General features: G+C 35.6%; 1 protein-coding gene across 2 annotated transcripts; it reads left to right on the top strand.

Moving 5' to 3' along the window:
- The first annotated feature begins 45 nt into the window (after positions 1-45).
- LOC122397579 (tuberin) lies at positions 46-11,867 on the top strand. 2 transcript variants are annotated; one of them, XM_043396831.1, is made up of 29 exons: positions 46-476; positions 642-778; positions 865-1,058; positions 1,137-1,340; positions 1,417-1,591; positions 2,217-2,417; positions 2,488-2,629; positions 2,765-2,913; positions 3,350-3,522; positions 3,589-3,757; positions 3,964-4,185; positions 4,390-4,648; positions 4,725-4,843; positions 5,105-5,269; positions 5,339-5,504; positions 6,144-6,340; positions 6,430-6,546; positions 6,926-7,107; positions 7,315-7,528; positions 7,971-8,402; positions 8,927-9,104; positions 9,177-9,375; positions 9,761-9,944; positions 10,024-10,206; positions 10,287-10,465; positions 10,540-10,888; positions 11,101-11,241; positions 11,311-11,481; positions 11,549-11,867. In XM_043396831.1, exons 1-29 carry the CDS (start codon positions 398-400, stop codon positions 11,756-11,758), a joined length of 5,490 nt encoding a protein of 1,829 aa, XP_043252766.1. In that variant the 5' UTR covers positions 46-397; the 3' UTR covers positions 11,759-11,867. The 2 variants fall into 2 exon arrangements, with proteins under 2 accessions (XP_043252766.1, XP_043252765.1); XM_043396830.1 differs by having other exon boundaries at positions 5,105-5,275.
- The last annotated feature ends 1,470 nt before the right edge of the window (positions 11,868-13,337 follow it).

Raw genomic sequence — 13,337 nt, 5'->3', positions numbered from 1 at the left:
ATGGCAGTATATGCTGGATTAGCTGGATATGGTATATGGCATGGCTGCTTTCTCCCCACTCCGTTAGACGCTAAGGAAGTTTGTCGTTACTAGTGTCGTCGTTGATGCATTCAATTATGCCAAATCTGGCCACACTGACTGGTGTCGCTTTCGATGCACTTAATTCTGGCAAATCTTAGCCACACTGATCGACGGATTCGACGGTCTTCTGTAATGGTTTTTCATGGTCACCGATTACAGCTGATTGGTGTTTGGTATTCCGGCATTCCGTTTCTTTTTGCCTAAATACGTTTCATCAACGTTCCTTGATTCGGGTTTAGGTTTGATATGTCTAACGTCGTCCAATACGATTCTTTTCGTTTCCACATTCGCGTTCCCTTTTAGGTTTCGCCGTAAAATGTCGAAAATGAGCTCGAAAGACAAAGACAACAAAACTTTGCACGACAAACTGAGACAATTCTTTCGCATCAACAAAGGTGATTTTTTTTTCTCAGTTATTCCACAACTAATTGCCGTAAATGTGCTTACAACAGTTGCGATTTTTTTAATTATCCGATAATTGAATTAACAATTTACACTATTTTCGAATATAATTTCACAATGATCCAAAACTGTTTCCTTAATCACTGGCCTTTCTTCAGGAAATTACAAGAGTCGTGAAGACTTTACATTGACGTACGAACTCGAGAAGGAAATTAGTCCTGATAGTCCTGTACATCATCGTACCAAAGCAATCAAAGACCTCTGCGATGCTGTGCTTAATCAACAATGGGAAGATGTATGTAGATTTGTTAATCCATTGTCATTGTTGAAAAACTATTAATATAGTTTATATTAGGATATATTAGAACTTTCACCTTCCAGAAAGCAGCAGAACGATTGTGGTACTTGGTGCAGGATCTTTTAGGAAAGGACATTCCACGTGAGCACAGACATGTCACGTTAAACTTTCTGCGTTGCTTGGTACAAGGCCAATATTCCAAACTGTCTTCGCTTATGAGAGTAAAGTTCTTCATGGTCGTCAAGGAACACAATATTCCTGAAGACATTGGTCCTAGGTATTGCAATTACTAAAACGTGTATTGAACTACCCTTACTTAATTATATTACAAGTTAACTAAATACTATTATGGTAGATTGGAACTGTTGCAAAGTTTGACAGAGAATGGGAAAGATATAGTCCATTTAGAAGAGCGAATGGGACCTTTTTTGCTAGATTGGATGCCTGTTGTGACTGCAGGCGATGGCAAGAGAGGCTCAGAATTTTTGTCTCTGCTTGTCAATGTTATAAAGTTCAATTCTGCCTATATAGATGAAGACATTATATCAGGCCTCGTTCAGTAAATATTTTAAGATTCATTATTGTAATTTAACAATCTGTTGTAAAATTATATTCAATAAATTTCGTACTTTTAGGTATATTTGTCATCTGTGTTATTATAGCAATAGCACTGAAGTTGTTTCTGGGTGCTTGGAAGCTCTGGATGCTATTGTATGTTACAGCAATTTACAGTCTGACTCGTTGCAAACTTTTATCATTGCTCTCTGTGGAAGCGTGAATGTCGAAACATACTGTCAGATAAGCTGGAAGGTAAGTTGTACACATTCTGTTAGATCAAATTATACAGTTGAATTTAGAAGAATCATACGAATAGAATAAGCAATTTATTCTTCATTGCAGCACATAAGAAAATCGATTGCATTTATCTAATCTGTGTCATTATATATTCTTTATTGTTTAAAAGAAATTGCACATCATATTTCATGCCATACTCTGCGTGATTACAAACTTGACATCATTTGACAATTGAATTTATTGCTCTACGAAGTTCTTTAATATTTTCCGAAGTTTTGATAGTTGTGATTTCAATTCTATATATTCTATCTATATATATACATGATATTTGTAAATGTCAACATTATTTATTGTTTTATTTTTCGGTTTGTTGTGGCTACTTGTTTTTTATTTTTCGCGTTTACAATGGGTCCAAACGGACCCAAACATCGTCATCCGAGTGTCCAAGAAACTGGAATTTTTAGTATATCCTATCTTGTGTTAGTATTACCTGAACGGAATATCGAAATAATACCGGTATTTATTTTGGTATTTGGTAATAGTATATCGGTTTTGGTATAGCTTTGCTGGAATAATTCCGATATAAAATCTCTGATTAGAGAACGACGCTTCAATTCTAAATACAAATACGTTCTTCTAGATAATGCGTAATTTATTAGGAACACACATGGGTCACTCTGCACTCTATACTATGTGTCGTTTATTGCAAGATGCAAATTTTCAACGAGACGTACGCTTACTCAGGGGTGCAGTGTTTTATGTAAATATGGGTCTTTGGGGTACACATCGAATCCCAAAACTAGAGTGTACTCCAACATCTGTTTTACCTTCTTTCTATCAAGTAGGTATTAACATTTCCAAATATTTAATAGTTTATGTCAACGTTCGATTTTAATCTATACTTTCTCAAGGCTTTAAAATGTAATCATCCAATTGTTATGTATGAAGTTACGCTATCAATTCAAAGACTAGTGAATAAATATGGTGCTGAGTTGTGGGATCCTACGTGGAGCATTATTCTCGATATTATCCGGGAAGTTATTTCTCATACAGGTAAATCTCACATTTACAAATTACATTTGTATGAAATATACAATTAGTTGTGGTTTGTATTACTTTCTTTCTCTCTCTCTTTCTTTCTTTCTCTCTCTTTCCCTCTCTTTCTCTCTCTCTCTCTCTTTTTTTCAGAAACAAGCAATCAGCCTGCGACCAAACAAGTTTCTATGAGTTTGCACGAAACAATAAATAGCATTGAGAATTTATTGGACAACAATCACTATAATGGTTGTGTGTCACGATTTTACGATCTTGTCGAACGATGCAGCGATACTCGACCTGTAATTACTATATTTGCAATATTGTAGTTCTGGCACTGTTAGGAGTTTTGAGTCTGGTGATTTTTTCTAATCGAATTATAAACATTTTTCGCTCAGATTTCTAATTATTTTTCAGTTCTATACATATAACTGAAATCGGATTAGAAAAATTCTAAATTATGGTTTTTCCGTACCAATTTAATATAAAAGATTTTTTTTTATAATATTTCACTTTGTTTCGATACGAAAACATTCACAATTCTGAAAGAATGAGTGTAAAATTCGATTGGAATAATCGTTCGACCCAAAATGGAGGATTCTGGAACCCGAATGTTCCAAATTTTCTCAACCCGAATCCGACCCGAATCCGAGCCGAATCACGAGTTCCTTAAGTACACAACATGTAGAATTAACTCTTTTCGTAACCACGTGCAATTGAATATATTTTTTTTTTTAGGAAGGATCCGTTTTGAAACTGATCGAGTATCGAGCGCGAACTATAGGACCAACTCACTATCATTGGCAGTCGAGATTAGCTAATTTGATGGAACGTTATTACAAAATCGAAACGCGTACCAATGTTAGAATGAAGGTTCTTGACGTTTTCACGAACGTGATTCAAATTAACAGGTATCATCGAACAATATAGTTTCCAAATAAACAGTCTATAACTTTGTTTTTTTCTTTTTTAATTAGATCCAGGTACGAGGATGAATTGATAGAACGAATTGTTGTGCCATATTTTCAACATGTAGACATGGATTCTGATATTGCAATTCGTAACGGTGTTGCCCATTTGCTTATCGATCTTTGCCTGGAATGCGATACGAAACGATGTTTGGAACTCTTGGACATGTTGGAAAAGGTACTACATTTTTTATATTTGGAAGAAACGTTCTTGAAGCGTCCGCTTGTGTGATTTTTAAGAAATATCGTAGGTTTTTGGAGTAGCCAAAAATAAAGAATAAGTATTTCTTTTAGCTGCAACGAGTCAAGTTTAAAAAATAAAACTATATATAGAATATTTCTAAAATAGTAAATAACTAATATTGTTTTTTTTTTTTGTTTTAGTTGATTAACAAGCCTTTCTATTCCGACAGTCCAATAATAAAGGACGTGGACATCAAAGACGCGAAAACTGCAGTTGTGGGCATAATAAAGATATTGACGTTAAAAATATACTATTTACCATCGAGCCATGCGATACGTGCTTACAAAATTTTAGTGAATCATCTGGAACAGCACTACAAAGATCCGTCTGTCTTTCACGATGTTCCCACGATTAGATATCTGGTAATATATAAATTTAAGGCCAGGTTTGCCCTTTGTTTTTTTTCAAAAAATTAATTTTTTTTCTTATATATTCTTGAAATATGAAGTTTATAGAATAATTCCTGAAAAATTGATTTAAAAAATTAAAAGAGGGAAATCTGATCTTAATTCAAACTTGGATTTAAAATATAAAATTCAATTTTAACTACTAACATTCCGTTCTAGATTTTCGAATGTTTTTTGAAGATCAGGGCAAATACACTTTACCATCTTGGATTTCCCGACGAAAAAAATACATCCGTGACACGTTTCAGTTCTTATTTAGTTTTAGAACATGCCGCGACTGAACGGATGAATAGCGGGGGTGGTAATAGTCCTCCGCCAGCAAGTCCAGCTCCATTGCAACATTTATCTTGTCAAATTACTCATATGTCATTGGCACACGCGTGCAAAGCCGTCATCTCTTGTATTAAATTAGAGAAAGGTTCATATTCATATTTATTACCATATCGTTGAAATTGCCCACGTAATGAATTAGGATTTTTTTTATATTTTTCTAGATTGGAAAGTTTTGCAGTTCGTGTTAAAAGAGTTGCCTCAAGTAATGCAAAACAGAGCGTTGGTATTGTCAAGGCATACTAACGATATTGATTATTTTGCAGCTGCACTTTGTTCGATGGTATGTCGCTATATATGAGCTATCCATTTGCCAAATTGATTAACTATCCTTCCTTTGAAAATTTGAATTTGTAATATTGAGCATAATTATTAAGGAAATATTATTTTAAATATAAAAATGATGTATCAATCAAGTTCTTTGACACTCAAATTTTAGAAAGTTCAAATATATGGTTAATCACTTTGACTCGTAAGCGGTTCATGTATATCATCTTCAATCTTTCAAACATTCACATAAAATTTATTTAACATGTCTTGATAGGTCAGTGATAAGAGCTTAAGACTTCCAGAATCATTGTACAATGTTCCTCCAAAATTCACTCTTTCTGAGTTTCGCGTTCATGTTTTTCCAGTATTAGCGTCGTTAGCTTCGTATCATGCGCACCTGGAACCTAATTTGCAACAACGTCTGATCAAATGTTTAGAGGTAAAGGTAAAGGTTTTTTTATTTAAAAGCATAGTTTCGTGTTATAAATACTGAAATCTTGATGTTTAGGTGGGTTTGACAGCGAAATGTGCGAGTCAGTGTGTCACTAGTCTCACAACTTGCATTTTAGAAATGCGAGACGCGATGAACAAACTTTTGTCAGAAGTTCTGTTGAACTTGTCGAAAATTTCGGCGACGGTACACATAGCTATACCAATTTTGGAATTCTTATCCAGTAAGTATAATGTGTTTGAACGGCTAGTAAGTATACGGTTATTCAGATTAAGTGTCGCATCAATAATGTAAATTTATTGTTAAAATATTCCAACTTTTACTGTATATGATATAAAGATATACTGTAATGATTCTCAAAATGAGCTCCAGACGTGATTCGTAAGTTGAACATTTCTGCTAACTCCACAAAGATATTCTTAAAAATATGCTATTTACCACGTTAAATTATATAATAATTTAATAATAGTATGCGATGAATGTGTATTGTCAGATGCATTAAATTCTGACTAAATTAAAATAATTAGAATAAACTTGCCTCAGTGTTGTATAATCCATAAAGTTTTACGAATACATATTTACGGATTTTCCGAAAAGAAATATTGTTTTAATCCTTTTAAGAAGGAATGTAAGGAAACATGGTAACAGCTCAGAAGCCGAGGAGGTCGTTAAAATGATATTTTCACAATTGCTGTAATGAAGTAGACTTTATATTAAAGTAAAGAAACCCGAAATATTTTTAATAGTTTGTGGTTTATGCCAGTTCAAAGATATGACACTCAATGTGGATAATCCTATACATGTATGTATATAAAAGTCTTGTATCGGTTCGGACGTAAACGATATTTCTTTTTTACTGCAGCCCTTACTAGACTTCCAAAAGTATTCGCAAGTTTTATCGGTGACCAGTACATGTCCGTCTTTGCTATCCTATTACCATATACAAATCCATTCAAGTATGACCATTATACAGTATCGTTGGCGCACCATGTAATCGCTGTATGGTTTTTGAAGTGTCGATTACCATTTCGAAGAGACTTTGTTAGATTTATTACTACAGTATGTATATATATATTATTAAATTTTCAATATAAATCAGGCATAACGTTTAGGTAAGTTTCCTTACGGTGATCTTTCTCTCGCCACAGGGTCTGAAGGCTAATGTAATAGTACCTTTCGAGGAGGGGCACCTAATGAAGTCGGATTTCAATTTTGTAAACGAAGATTCGTCGAACAGAAAACGTAGTTCGAGTTTAACGGAACAGGTGCAAATTAATTAACATGATTCTGGTATGCTTTTCGTCATATTCACCTTTTTGCAAATCAAGTTCTTCTAAAAATTTGTTTTCTTAAGCCGTTGTAATAAAGATACAATCCGATGTGAAGTTATTATTCTTAAATAAAAATAGTGCCGCACGTGTGTAATAATACTTGACCATAAAATTAACATAAAAATTTTATTTAACATTAGAAGTATCAATTAGTCGTCCTTTGAGTGCTAGAGTTCGCTAATTACGAAAGAGGTACACAAGAAACGACAAAATTACATTGTATCACTTCGCTTTTCGGTCACCCACAAGATGAGTTTGATTTGCACGAAGGGGAATTTGATTTTAAAAACCTATATCGTGTTTTTAAATTTAGGGCAGCAGAGGCAGGAGAGAGAGACCAATTATGGCCAATCGCATTATAGGCGACGGGAAAGTTTCAGATTTGAAACCTCCGATAGACGAAGCTTTAATGACCTTTCACGTGGAACTCACAGAAACTTGCATCGACCTTATGGCTCGTTACACATTTTCAACATACTCTGCACGACCCAAAAGGTAAACTTCTAACACCGTTGATTGCCAATTCAAAAAACGTAAAATTGTTCTACCGTAACCAAATTGTTGATTTAGTTTATCATTGTATAATTAAAAATTTGAATTTCATTCGACCAGCAATGAACGAAACATTTATTTCTTGTTCGTTGTTAGAGAATTCTATTATGTAAATTGTAAAAGATTACTATGTATTTATTTTTGTTTTAGACTTCCAACTGCTGACTTTCTGCTCAAGGAAGGCCAATCGATGACGTGGCTACTCGGTAATAAACTTATTACTGTTACGACGAGCGGTTGCAGTAACAAAGCAATGAGAGGAGGACTTTGTGATAATTGTTGGGTTGCTTGCAAACCTGGAACCCAGACGCCAGAACATGCTAGAACGTCTCAGTTGAATTTAAGACGAGCTTCGAGTACAGAGGTACTAATATCAAAGATTTTATAACCGAATTTTTCATTCATTCTTTCCCAATTTAACGAAGCCTCCATCAACAAATTGGTATTCTTGATTTTCGTCTTATTTTCACCTCTAGAATCTCCCATTAAAATTTTTCCCAGGGTTGGTCGATCATCCTGTATAGAGTGGTCCACTTAAATTACTTGAAAACCGTTTGTCATATGAAAAAAATGTTTGAAATAAAAGTTGTAGGGTATAAAGTTTTTCACAACTTTTGTTTCAAATATTTTACATATATAATATTATAGTAAAAAGAACAACCGCATACACGCATTGTAATTTTAATATAAATAATATTTTATTCAATGTTTGGGCATAGGAACGTAAAACTATAAAATACTAAATGTGAAATCCAATTTGCTATTGTTACATCTTTTTCCTAATTTACTAAATGGTTGGTTCGTAGACAGCAAAGGAGGAAAAATTATCCAGACAGTCTTCTGGGGGCCACGGAAGCTCCACTGGGAACACAGCTGCAAATTCTCCGACGGAAGAATTGAAAAAGGTCTCCGAGGATTTGGATGCAACAAAAAGGGATTATTCTGTAGAAAAAGCTGACAAGGAACAAGTTGAATCGTCAAAATTGGAACAAATACTCAACAGCGAGAAACAGGAAGAACATATTCTGTGCGCTTGCTGGTGTCAAGGCTGGGCTGAAATATATGTGCGCAGGCCTACGGGAGACATGTCTTGGATAATGAGGATTCAGAATTCTATGCAATTCGAAACTCACGTAGATTTCCCTGTGTACGACATAATGGCCTTGTACAGGCCAAACCAAGATTTATTGCAAAAACAGCAAGAATCTACGTCAGAATACTCGGGAGACGAGGCAGAGGTAACTTAAAAATATTCGAAGAATAACATATGGTAGTTTCCAAAAGGCGATTTCTTTTGGGAAATATCAGAAAATTCTTTTATTTTTGAAGAATGGGCAACGTTATTAAATGTTTAGTCATTCTAGTCGAGAACGAATAATTTTGTAACTTAATGATGAATGTGTTTCGTCATTATTCACCAGAGTAGGAAGAAACATTCTGAATTAAAATTTTCTTTCTTGGATTGATGGTCGAAGAGAGAATTGCCTGTTTTTCAAGATTACTAGACCTTATAGCCTTCGATTTTTATTTATGAAGTTGTACGAAGAAATTTTTTTCTAAAATTTTATTTATGGAATCATATTAAGGAAATTAGTGATATTTGTGAAAATTTAAAAAAAATCCGGGACTTTGCATCTTCATAACTAATCCTATAATCGAAAAATGTTCTTCTTTTCCCTGTATTTTTATTCAATCTTACCCTATACACAAATATCATTGGACGTCTTACTATCACGATATTTTATAAGATTTTTTCTTCTAGGATACTGCAGACAAGAATGCAGACCAAGTGCAAAGCGACCATAGCAGTATTATGAAATCTGTGACATCGTCTTCCGTATCGTCGGGTCCAATCGCTATACCGGGTTCACCAGCACGACCGAATCCTTCGAGGCAAAGTTCACGCGATAGTTTAGAAAGTTTGGAAGATGGCGAAGATGGTACGATCGAGTATTATTTTAACTATGAAGGAGTATTCAAAGAGAAACGTAAAATGTAAGAATTATTGATAGATTTACGGCGTTCGCGAAATCCAGTGCGGAGATCGAATTCCAGCCCAGAGATGAGTGCCAATTGGAAAAATCCATTTTTAAACAAGGAGAAACTAAATTTGCAACAAGTAGATCGTGAACTATCGTCTGCAGACGTGGAAATTAAAACTGATGCAGAATTGAAGAAACATGCGAAAACCACGTATGCTAAAGACATGAGGTACGTTACTACTTTCTTCTGTAAGAAGAACATGCAAGTAATCTATAAGTTATTTCTTCCTTCTACATACATATACATATAATATTTATCGAATAATATTACCGATTATCTTCTAAGCGATGCATAATAATAGTAATTTTTAACAAGACATCACTTTGATTACAAATGACCTCTACGTGTTCATTTTAAAAAATTAGAATGACCTTCGTAACTAAGAAAGATCAGGAATTAAAAAAAAAATAATTCATGTGCACCTTATAACTGATTTGAAGTTGTGTAAATCTCTTTTATCGAACTTTTTTCTAATTTCAATCGTTTACGAGATATTTGCTTAGATACTTATGGACGGACACCTTGTATATAAAGATAAAATTGATAAATACAGAGTGAGTTGCGAGGCTATACCGGAGGAAATATTTGGCATGGGTACAACACCACCGTCGTCAGAAAATACGTCAGAACATCCGACTGCATTAAAATCACAACGTTCTTATCCAGGAGCAACGCAAGTCACCCAAGTTCTTACAACTACTAGCAATACCGTTCCACCATCGCCGACCACTATACAGGTTCAGAATTCAAACAAATCAGATTTCTAATATATTTAAAAGCTCCAGTACAAAAAACCTTCATATGCTTTCCTTCTAGGTACAAGGAAACTTCTTGGGTGTACAAGCGCGCGCTTCCCAAATACAATCGTCTACCACAAAACCTCCACAATCGCCCACCCAAATTTATCCCCGTTTATCTAGTCTCGATTCCGGTCAAAAACTATCAACATTAGGCGCGGAGAGTAAACCTCCCATCGGACGAAATCATCTCGCAGATAAAGTATCGTAACATATATAATTATAATTAACCAATCAATATTTTTGTTTCTATTAAAGTTTAAGTATTCGAATTTTTTTTAGCAAAAGGATGAACGACCCGATCCTTCTATGCTGCCCCCTTTGCCTTTACCATTTCGTGATAGGGGGCACACGATTTCCGTCATGAGTCCGGTGAAAAAATCTCGCGCGGAATGGGATAATATTCGTAGAGGGAATTCACCGCGTGTAAAAGACCCACCTAAAACCGGTATTAATCCTAGGTAACCGAATAGCATTTTCTAAATATAGGACACAACGAATTTAAATGCATGTATGTTTTTATTATACATTATAGTTTCGTGTTTTTACAACTATATCATACTGCACATTTTGGCTCTCCCTCGGAGAAACCTTTGCTGGTTCCACAAACAACGGCTGTGCAAAGAGCAGTAACGAATTTAGATAGAATACAACCGTACGAAACCCATAAAATCGGAGTTCTTTATGTTGGCCCTGGTCAAGCTTCCAACGAAACTGAAATTTTAGCCAATCAGCATGGATCTCTTCGATACACTGAATTCTTACAACGATTGGGAACGTTGGTCCGATTAAAAGACGTCGATGAAAGCGTATTTTTGGGAGGCTTGGATCGTAATGGCGAAAATGGAAACTTTGCATATATTTGGCAAGACGATGTCACGCAGGTTTCTACCAGTCATTAATACTTTCATACTATTTTATATATATATATATATATATATTGTGTTTACTTATTAATATAAATACATACATTATAATTTAATCGAATGAAAGATCTGAATTACAAATTACGACGTGATTGCATTATAATAGAATATAATCCTTTTAAGACACCCTGTATATACAATGACGATAAATTGAAATAAAAATTGTTTAGGTGGCCTTTCACGTGGCTACTCTGATGCCCACAAAACCTAGCGATCCAAAATGTACGTCCAAAAAGCAACACATTGGAAACAATTATGTCACTGTCGTTTACAACGAATCTGGAGAACTATACAACATACAAACTGTGAAAGTATGTGCTCTTGTAATATTATCTAAAAATTTCATAAAACTGCAATGACTTTGTTTTTTTTTTGTTTAGGGACAATTCAATTACGCATGCGTTGTAATTCAACCTTTAGATCATGGTACCAACCAGGTCACAGTTCAAGTCAAAGAAGAATTAGCAAAACATATTCGACATAGTGAACCTAAAATTATTTCTGATCAGAATTTAGCCATTCTGTCTCGGCAACTTGCTCTTCATGCCAATGTAAGTTTCTTTAAAAGTGTTAAAAGTCGAATTGTAACTATCTGTAATTTTATGTTACTGTTTACAGCTTGCTTCAATGGTTTCGTCGTCTTTAGAACAAAATAGTCATAACCCATATGCCTCAAATTGGCTGGAGCGTTTACGCCACATTAAACGATTACGAAACCGGGTTTTACAAGAGTCTATAAACAACAATCCAGATGGAACTACTGACGATTTATCGCCCAGGCCGAACAAACGCGTTTATATGGATGATTTTACCGAATACACAACATGACTTCATCTTAATTAAAAACTTACATAAATGTTGTTACTAATGTAATTCATATTCGTTGTAAACTTATGTACTTTGTTGATGCAATAATTAAGTACCCTTTATGTGAACTTTATTAAGCAATTATTTAGAAAATTAGCAGAACGACTCCCTTCTAGGTGATGGATAGGGGCAGCCGCTGGGATGGGGTCATTAGCCTGTGAGGGCTGGTGGCTGCATTCTCCTTGTATGGCATCCCAGAGATCGGAGCGAAAACTCCCGCGGACCAAACACCGGTATGAATGCATTATGTGTGTGAGTGAGCTGGGGCATATGATATTTACCGCGAGTGAGTCCTACGACCAACGTGGCCCCGCGGCCAGTGGCTTAGTGCCCCATATCTTAGGGCCACGGGCGCTGGTGACCAAACTCCTGCGATTGAGTGGGAATGTGGTGGGAGGAGCATCCCCCACTGGGATGGGCTTGAAAGGCACGGCATGGTGAGGGACTCTGTGATCTCTCACTAGAGTTCCCGGTTCTCCATCAATGCGCCTGAGGATCGTCACTATGGGGTTTTATTCGGGAAGAGTCCGGCACTACCTGCGGGCCTTCCCTTCGGGGGGGCTCGCAGGTGTCCATGAGAATTTCCCCACATACAAAAAGAAAATAGATAAGAATATCGATGTATCAATTAACCATTTTTTATAAGAAATAATTATAATATAATAATAACAAAAAATTCAGAATGACAAATTTTGTGCATATATGATATGGTGGTATTTTAACACTTAGCCAACTCACTTTAAAGTAATTGAAAACAACGAAGACAAACAAGATCGGCGTTCCTCTGTCTGGCTTGATTGTTTTCAATTATAAGATAAGGAAAAACATAAAAACGGATGTCGTTTCAGCGCTCATGTGTCCCCAGCCTAAGTGTTACGGTTGCCAGCTATTGATATATTTACCCTAAAAGAGTCGATTCAGAATGTGTCGTATGGTGACACACGTCTAACAAAAAGGATGACTCAAAACGAATAAAAAAGACGCAAATTCGCCATTTTTCTCAATTTATCGCAGTTGTCTGTAGTGTTATCAGATCGTAAACCGGTACTCAAAAGAAACTGTCCCCTCCACTTGTGCATACTAATGCACAGCTACGTGTACTTACGTGAGCTCCGGCGCTTTAGATAGCTTCGGGCATTCGAGAAAGAAGATGAATATGAACCTTTCTTTCCTCTTGCTCTCGAAACAGCTGAAATTCGACTTGCGTCAACAGCGTACGATTTCGAGTCTCGAATCTCGACACTCTTGACCAGAGATTCCTATTTCACGCGTAGTTAATATGTACGTGCATTTCATAATACATGGATGTACGGGCATTGAGATACACAGATCATAATGTGCGTGTACTCAAGTTCTGAGATTTACGGGTACACATCTGTTCCAGATCTATCGATCGATCTACGATCACTGGTAACACTGGTTACCTACGCGTGTTTATGCATTAGTATGCGTAAGTGGTGGGGGATTTCGACGATGGAACCTATCTACGTTTAGCTTGGCATCGTTGCTCGACGTTTAACATAACCTCTCCCTCACGGTC

Source organism: Colletes gigas, unplaced genomic scaffold (assembly GCF_013123115.1).
Source record: "Colletes gigas isolate AHSC1104 unplaced genomic scaffold, ASM1312311v1 Colletes_gigas_Sc00009, whole genome shotgun sequence".
Classification (NCBI taxonomy): Eukaryota; Metazoa; Arthropoda; class Insecta; order Hymenoptera; family Colletidae; genus Colletes; species Colletes gigas.
This window is presented reverse-complemented; position numbering and strand designations above follow the sequence as displayed.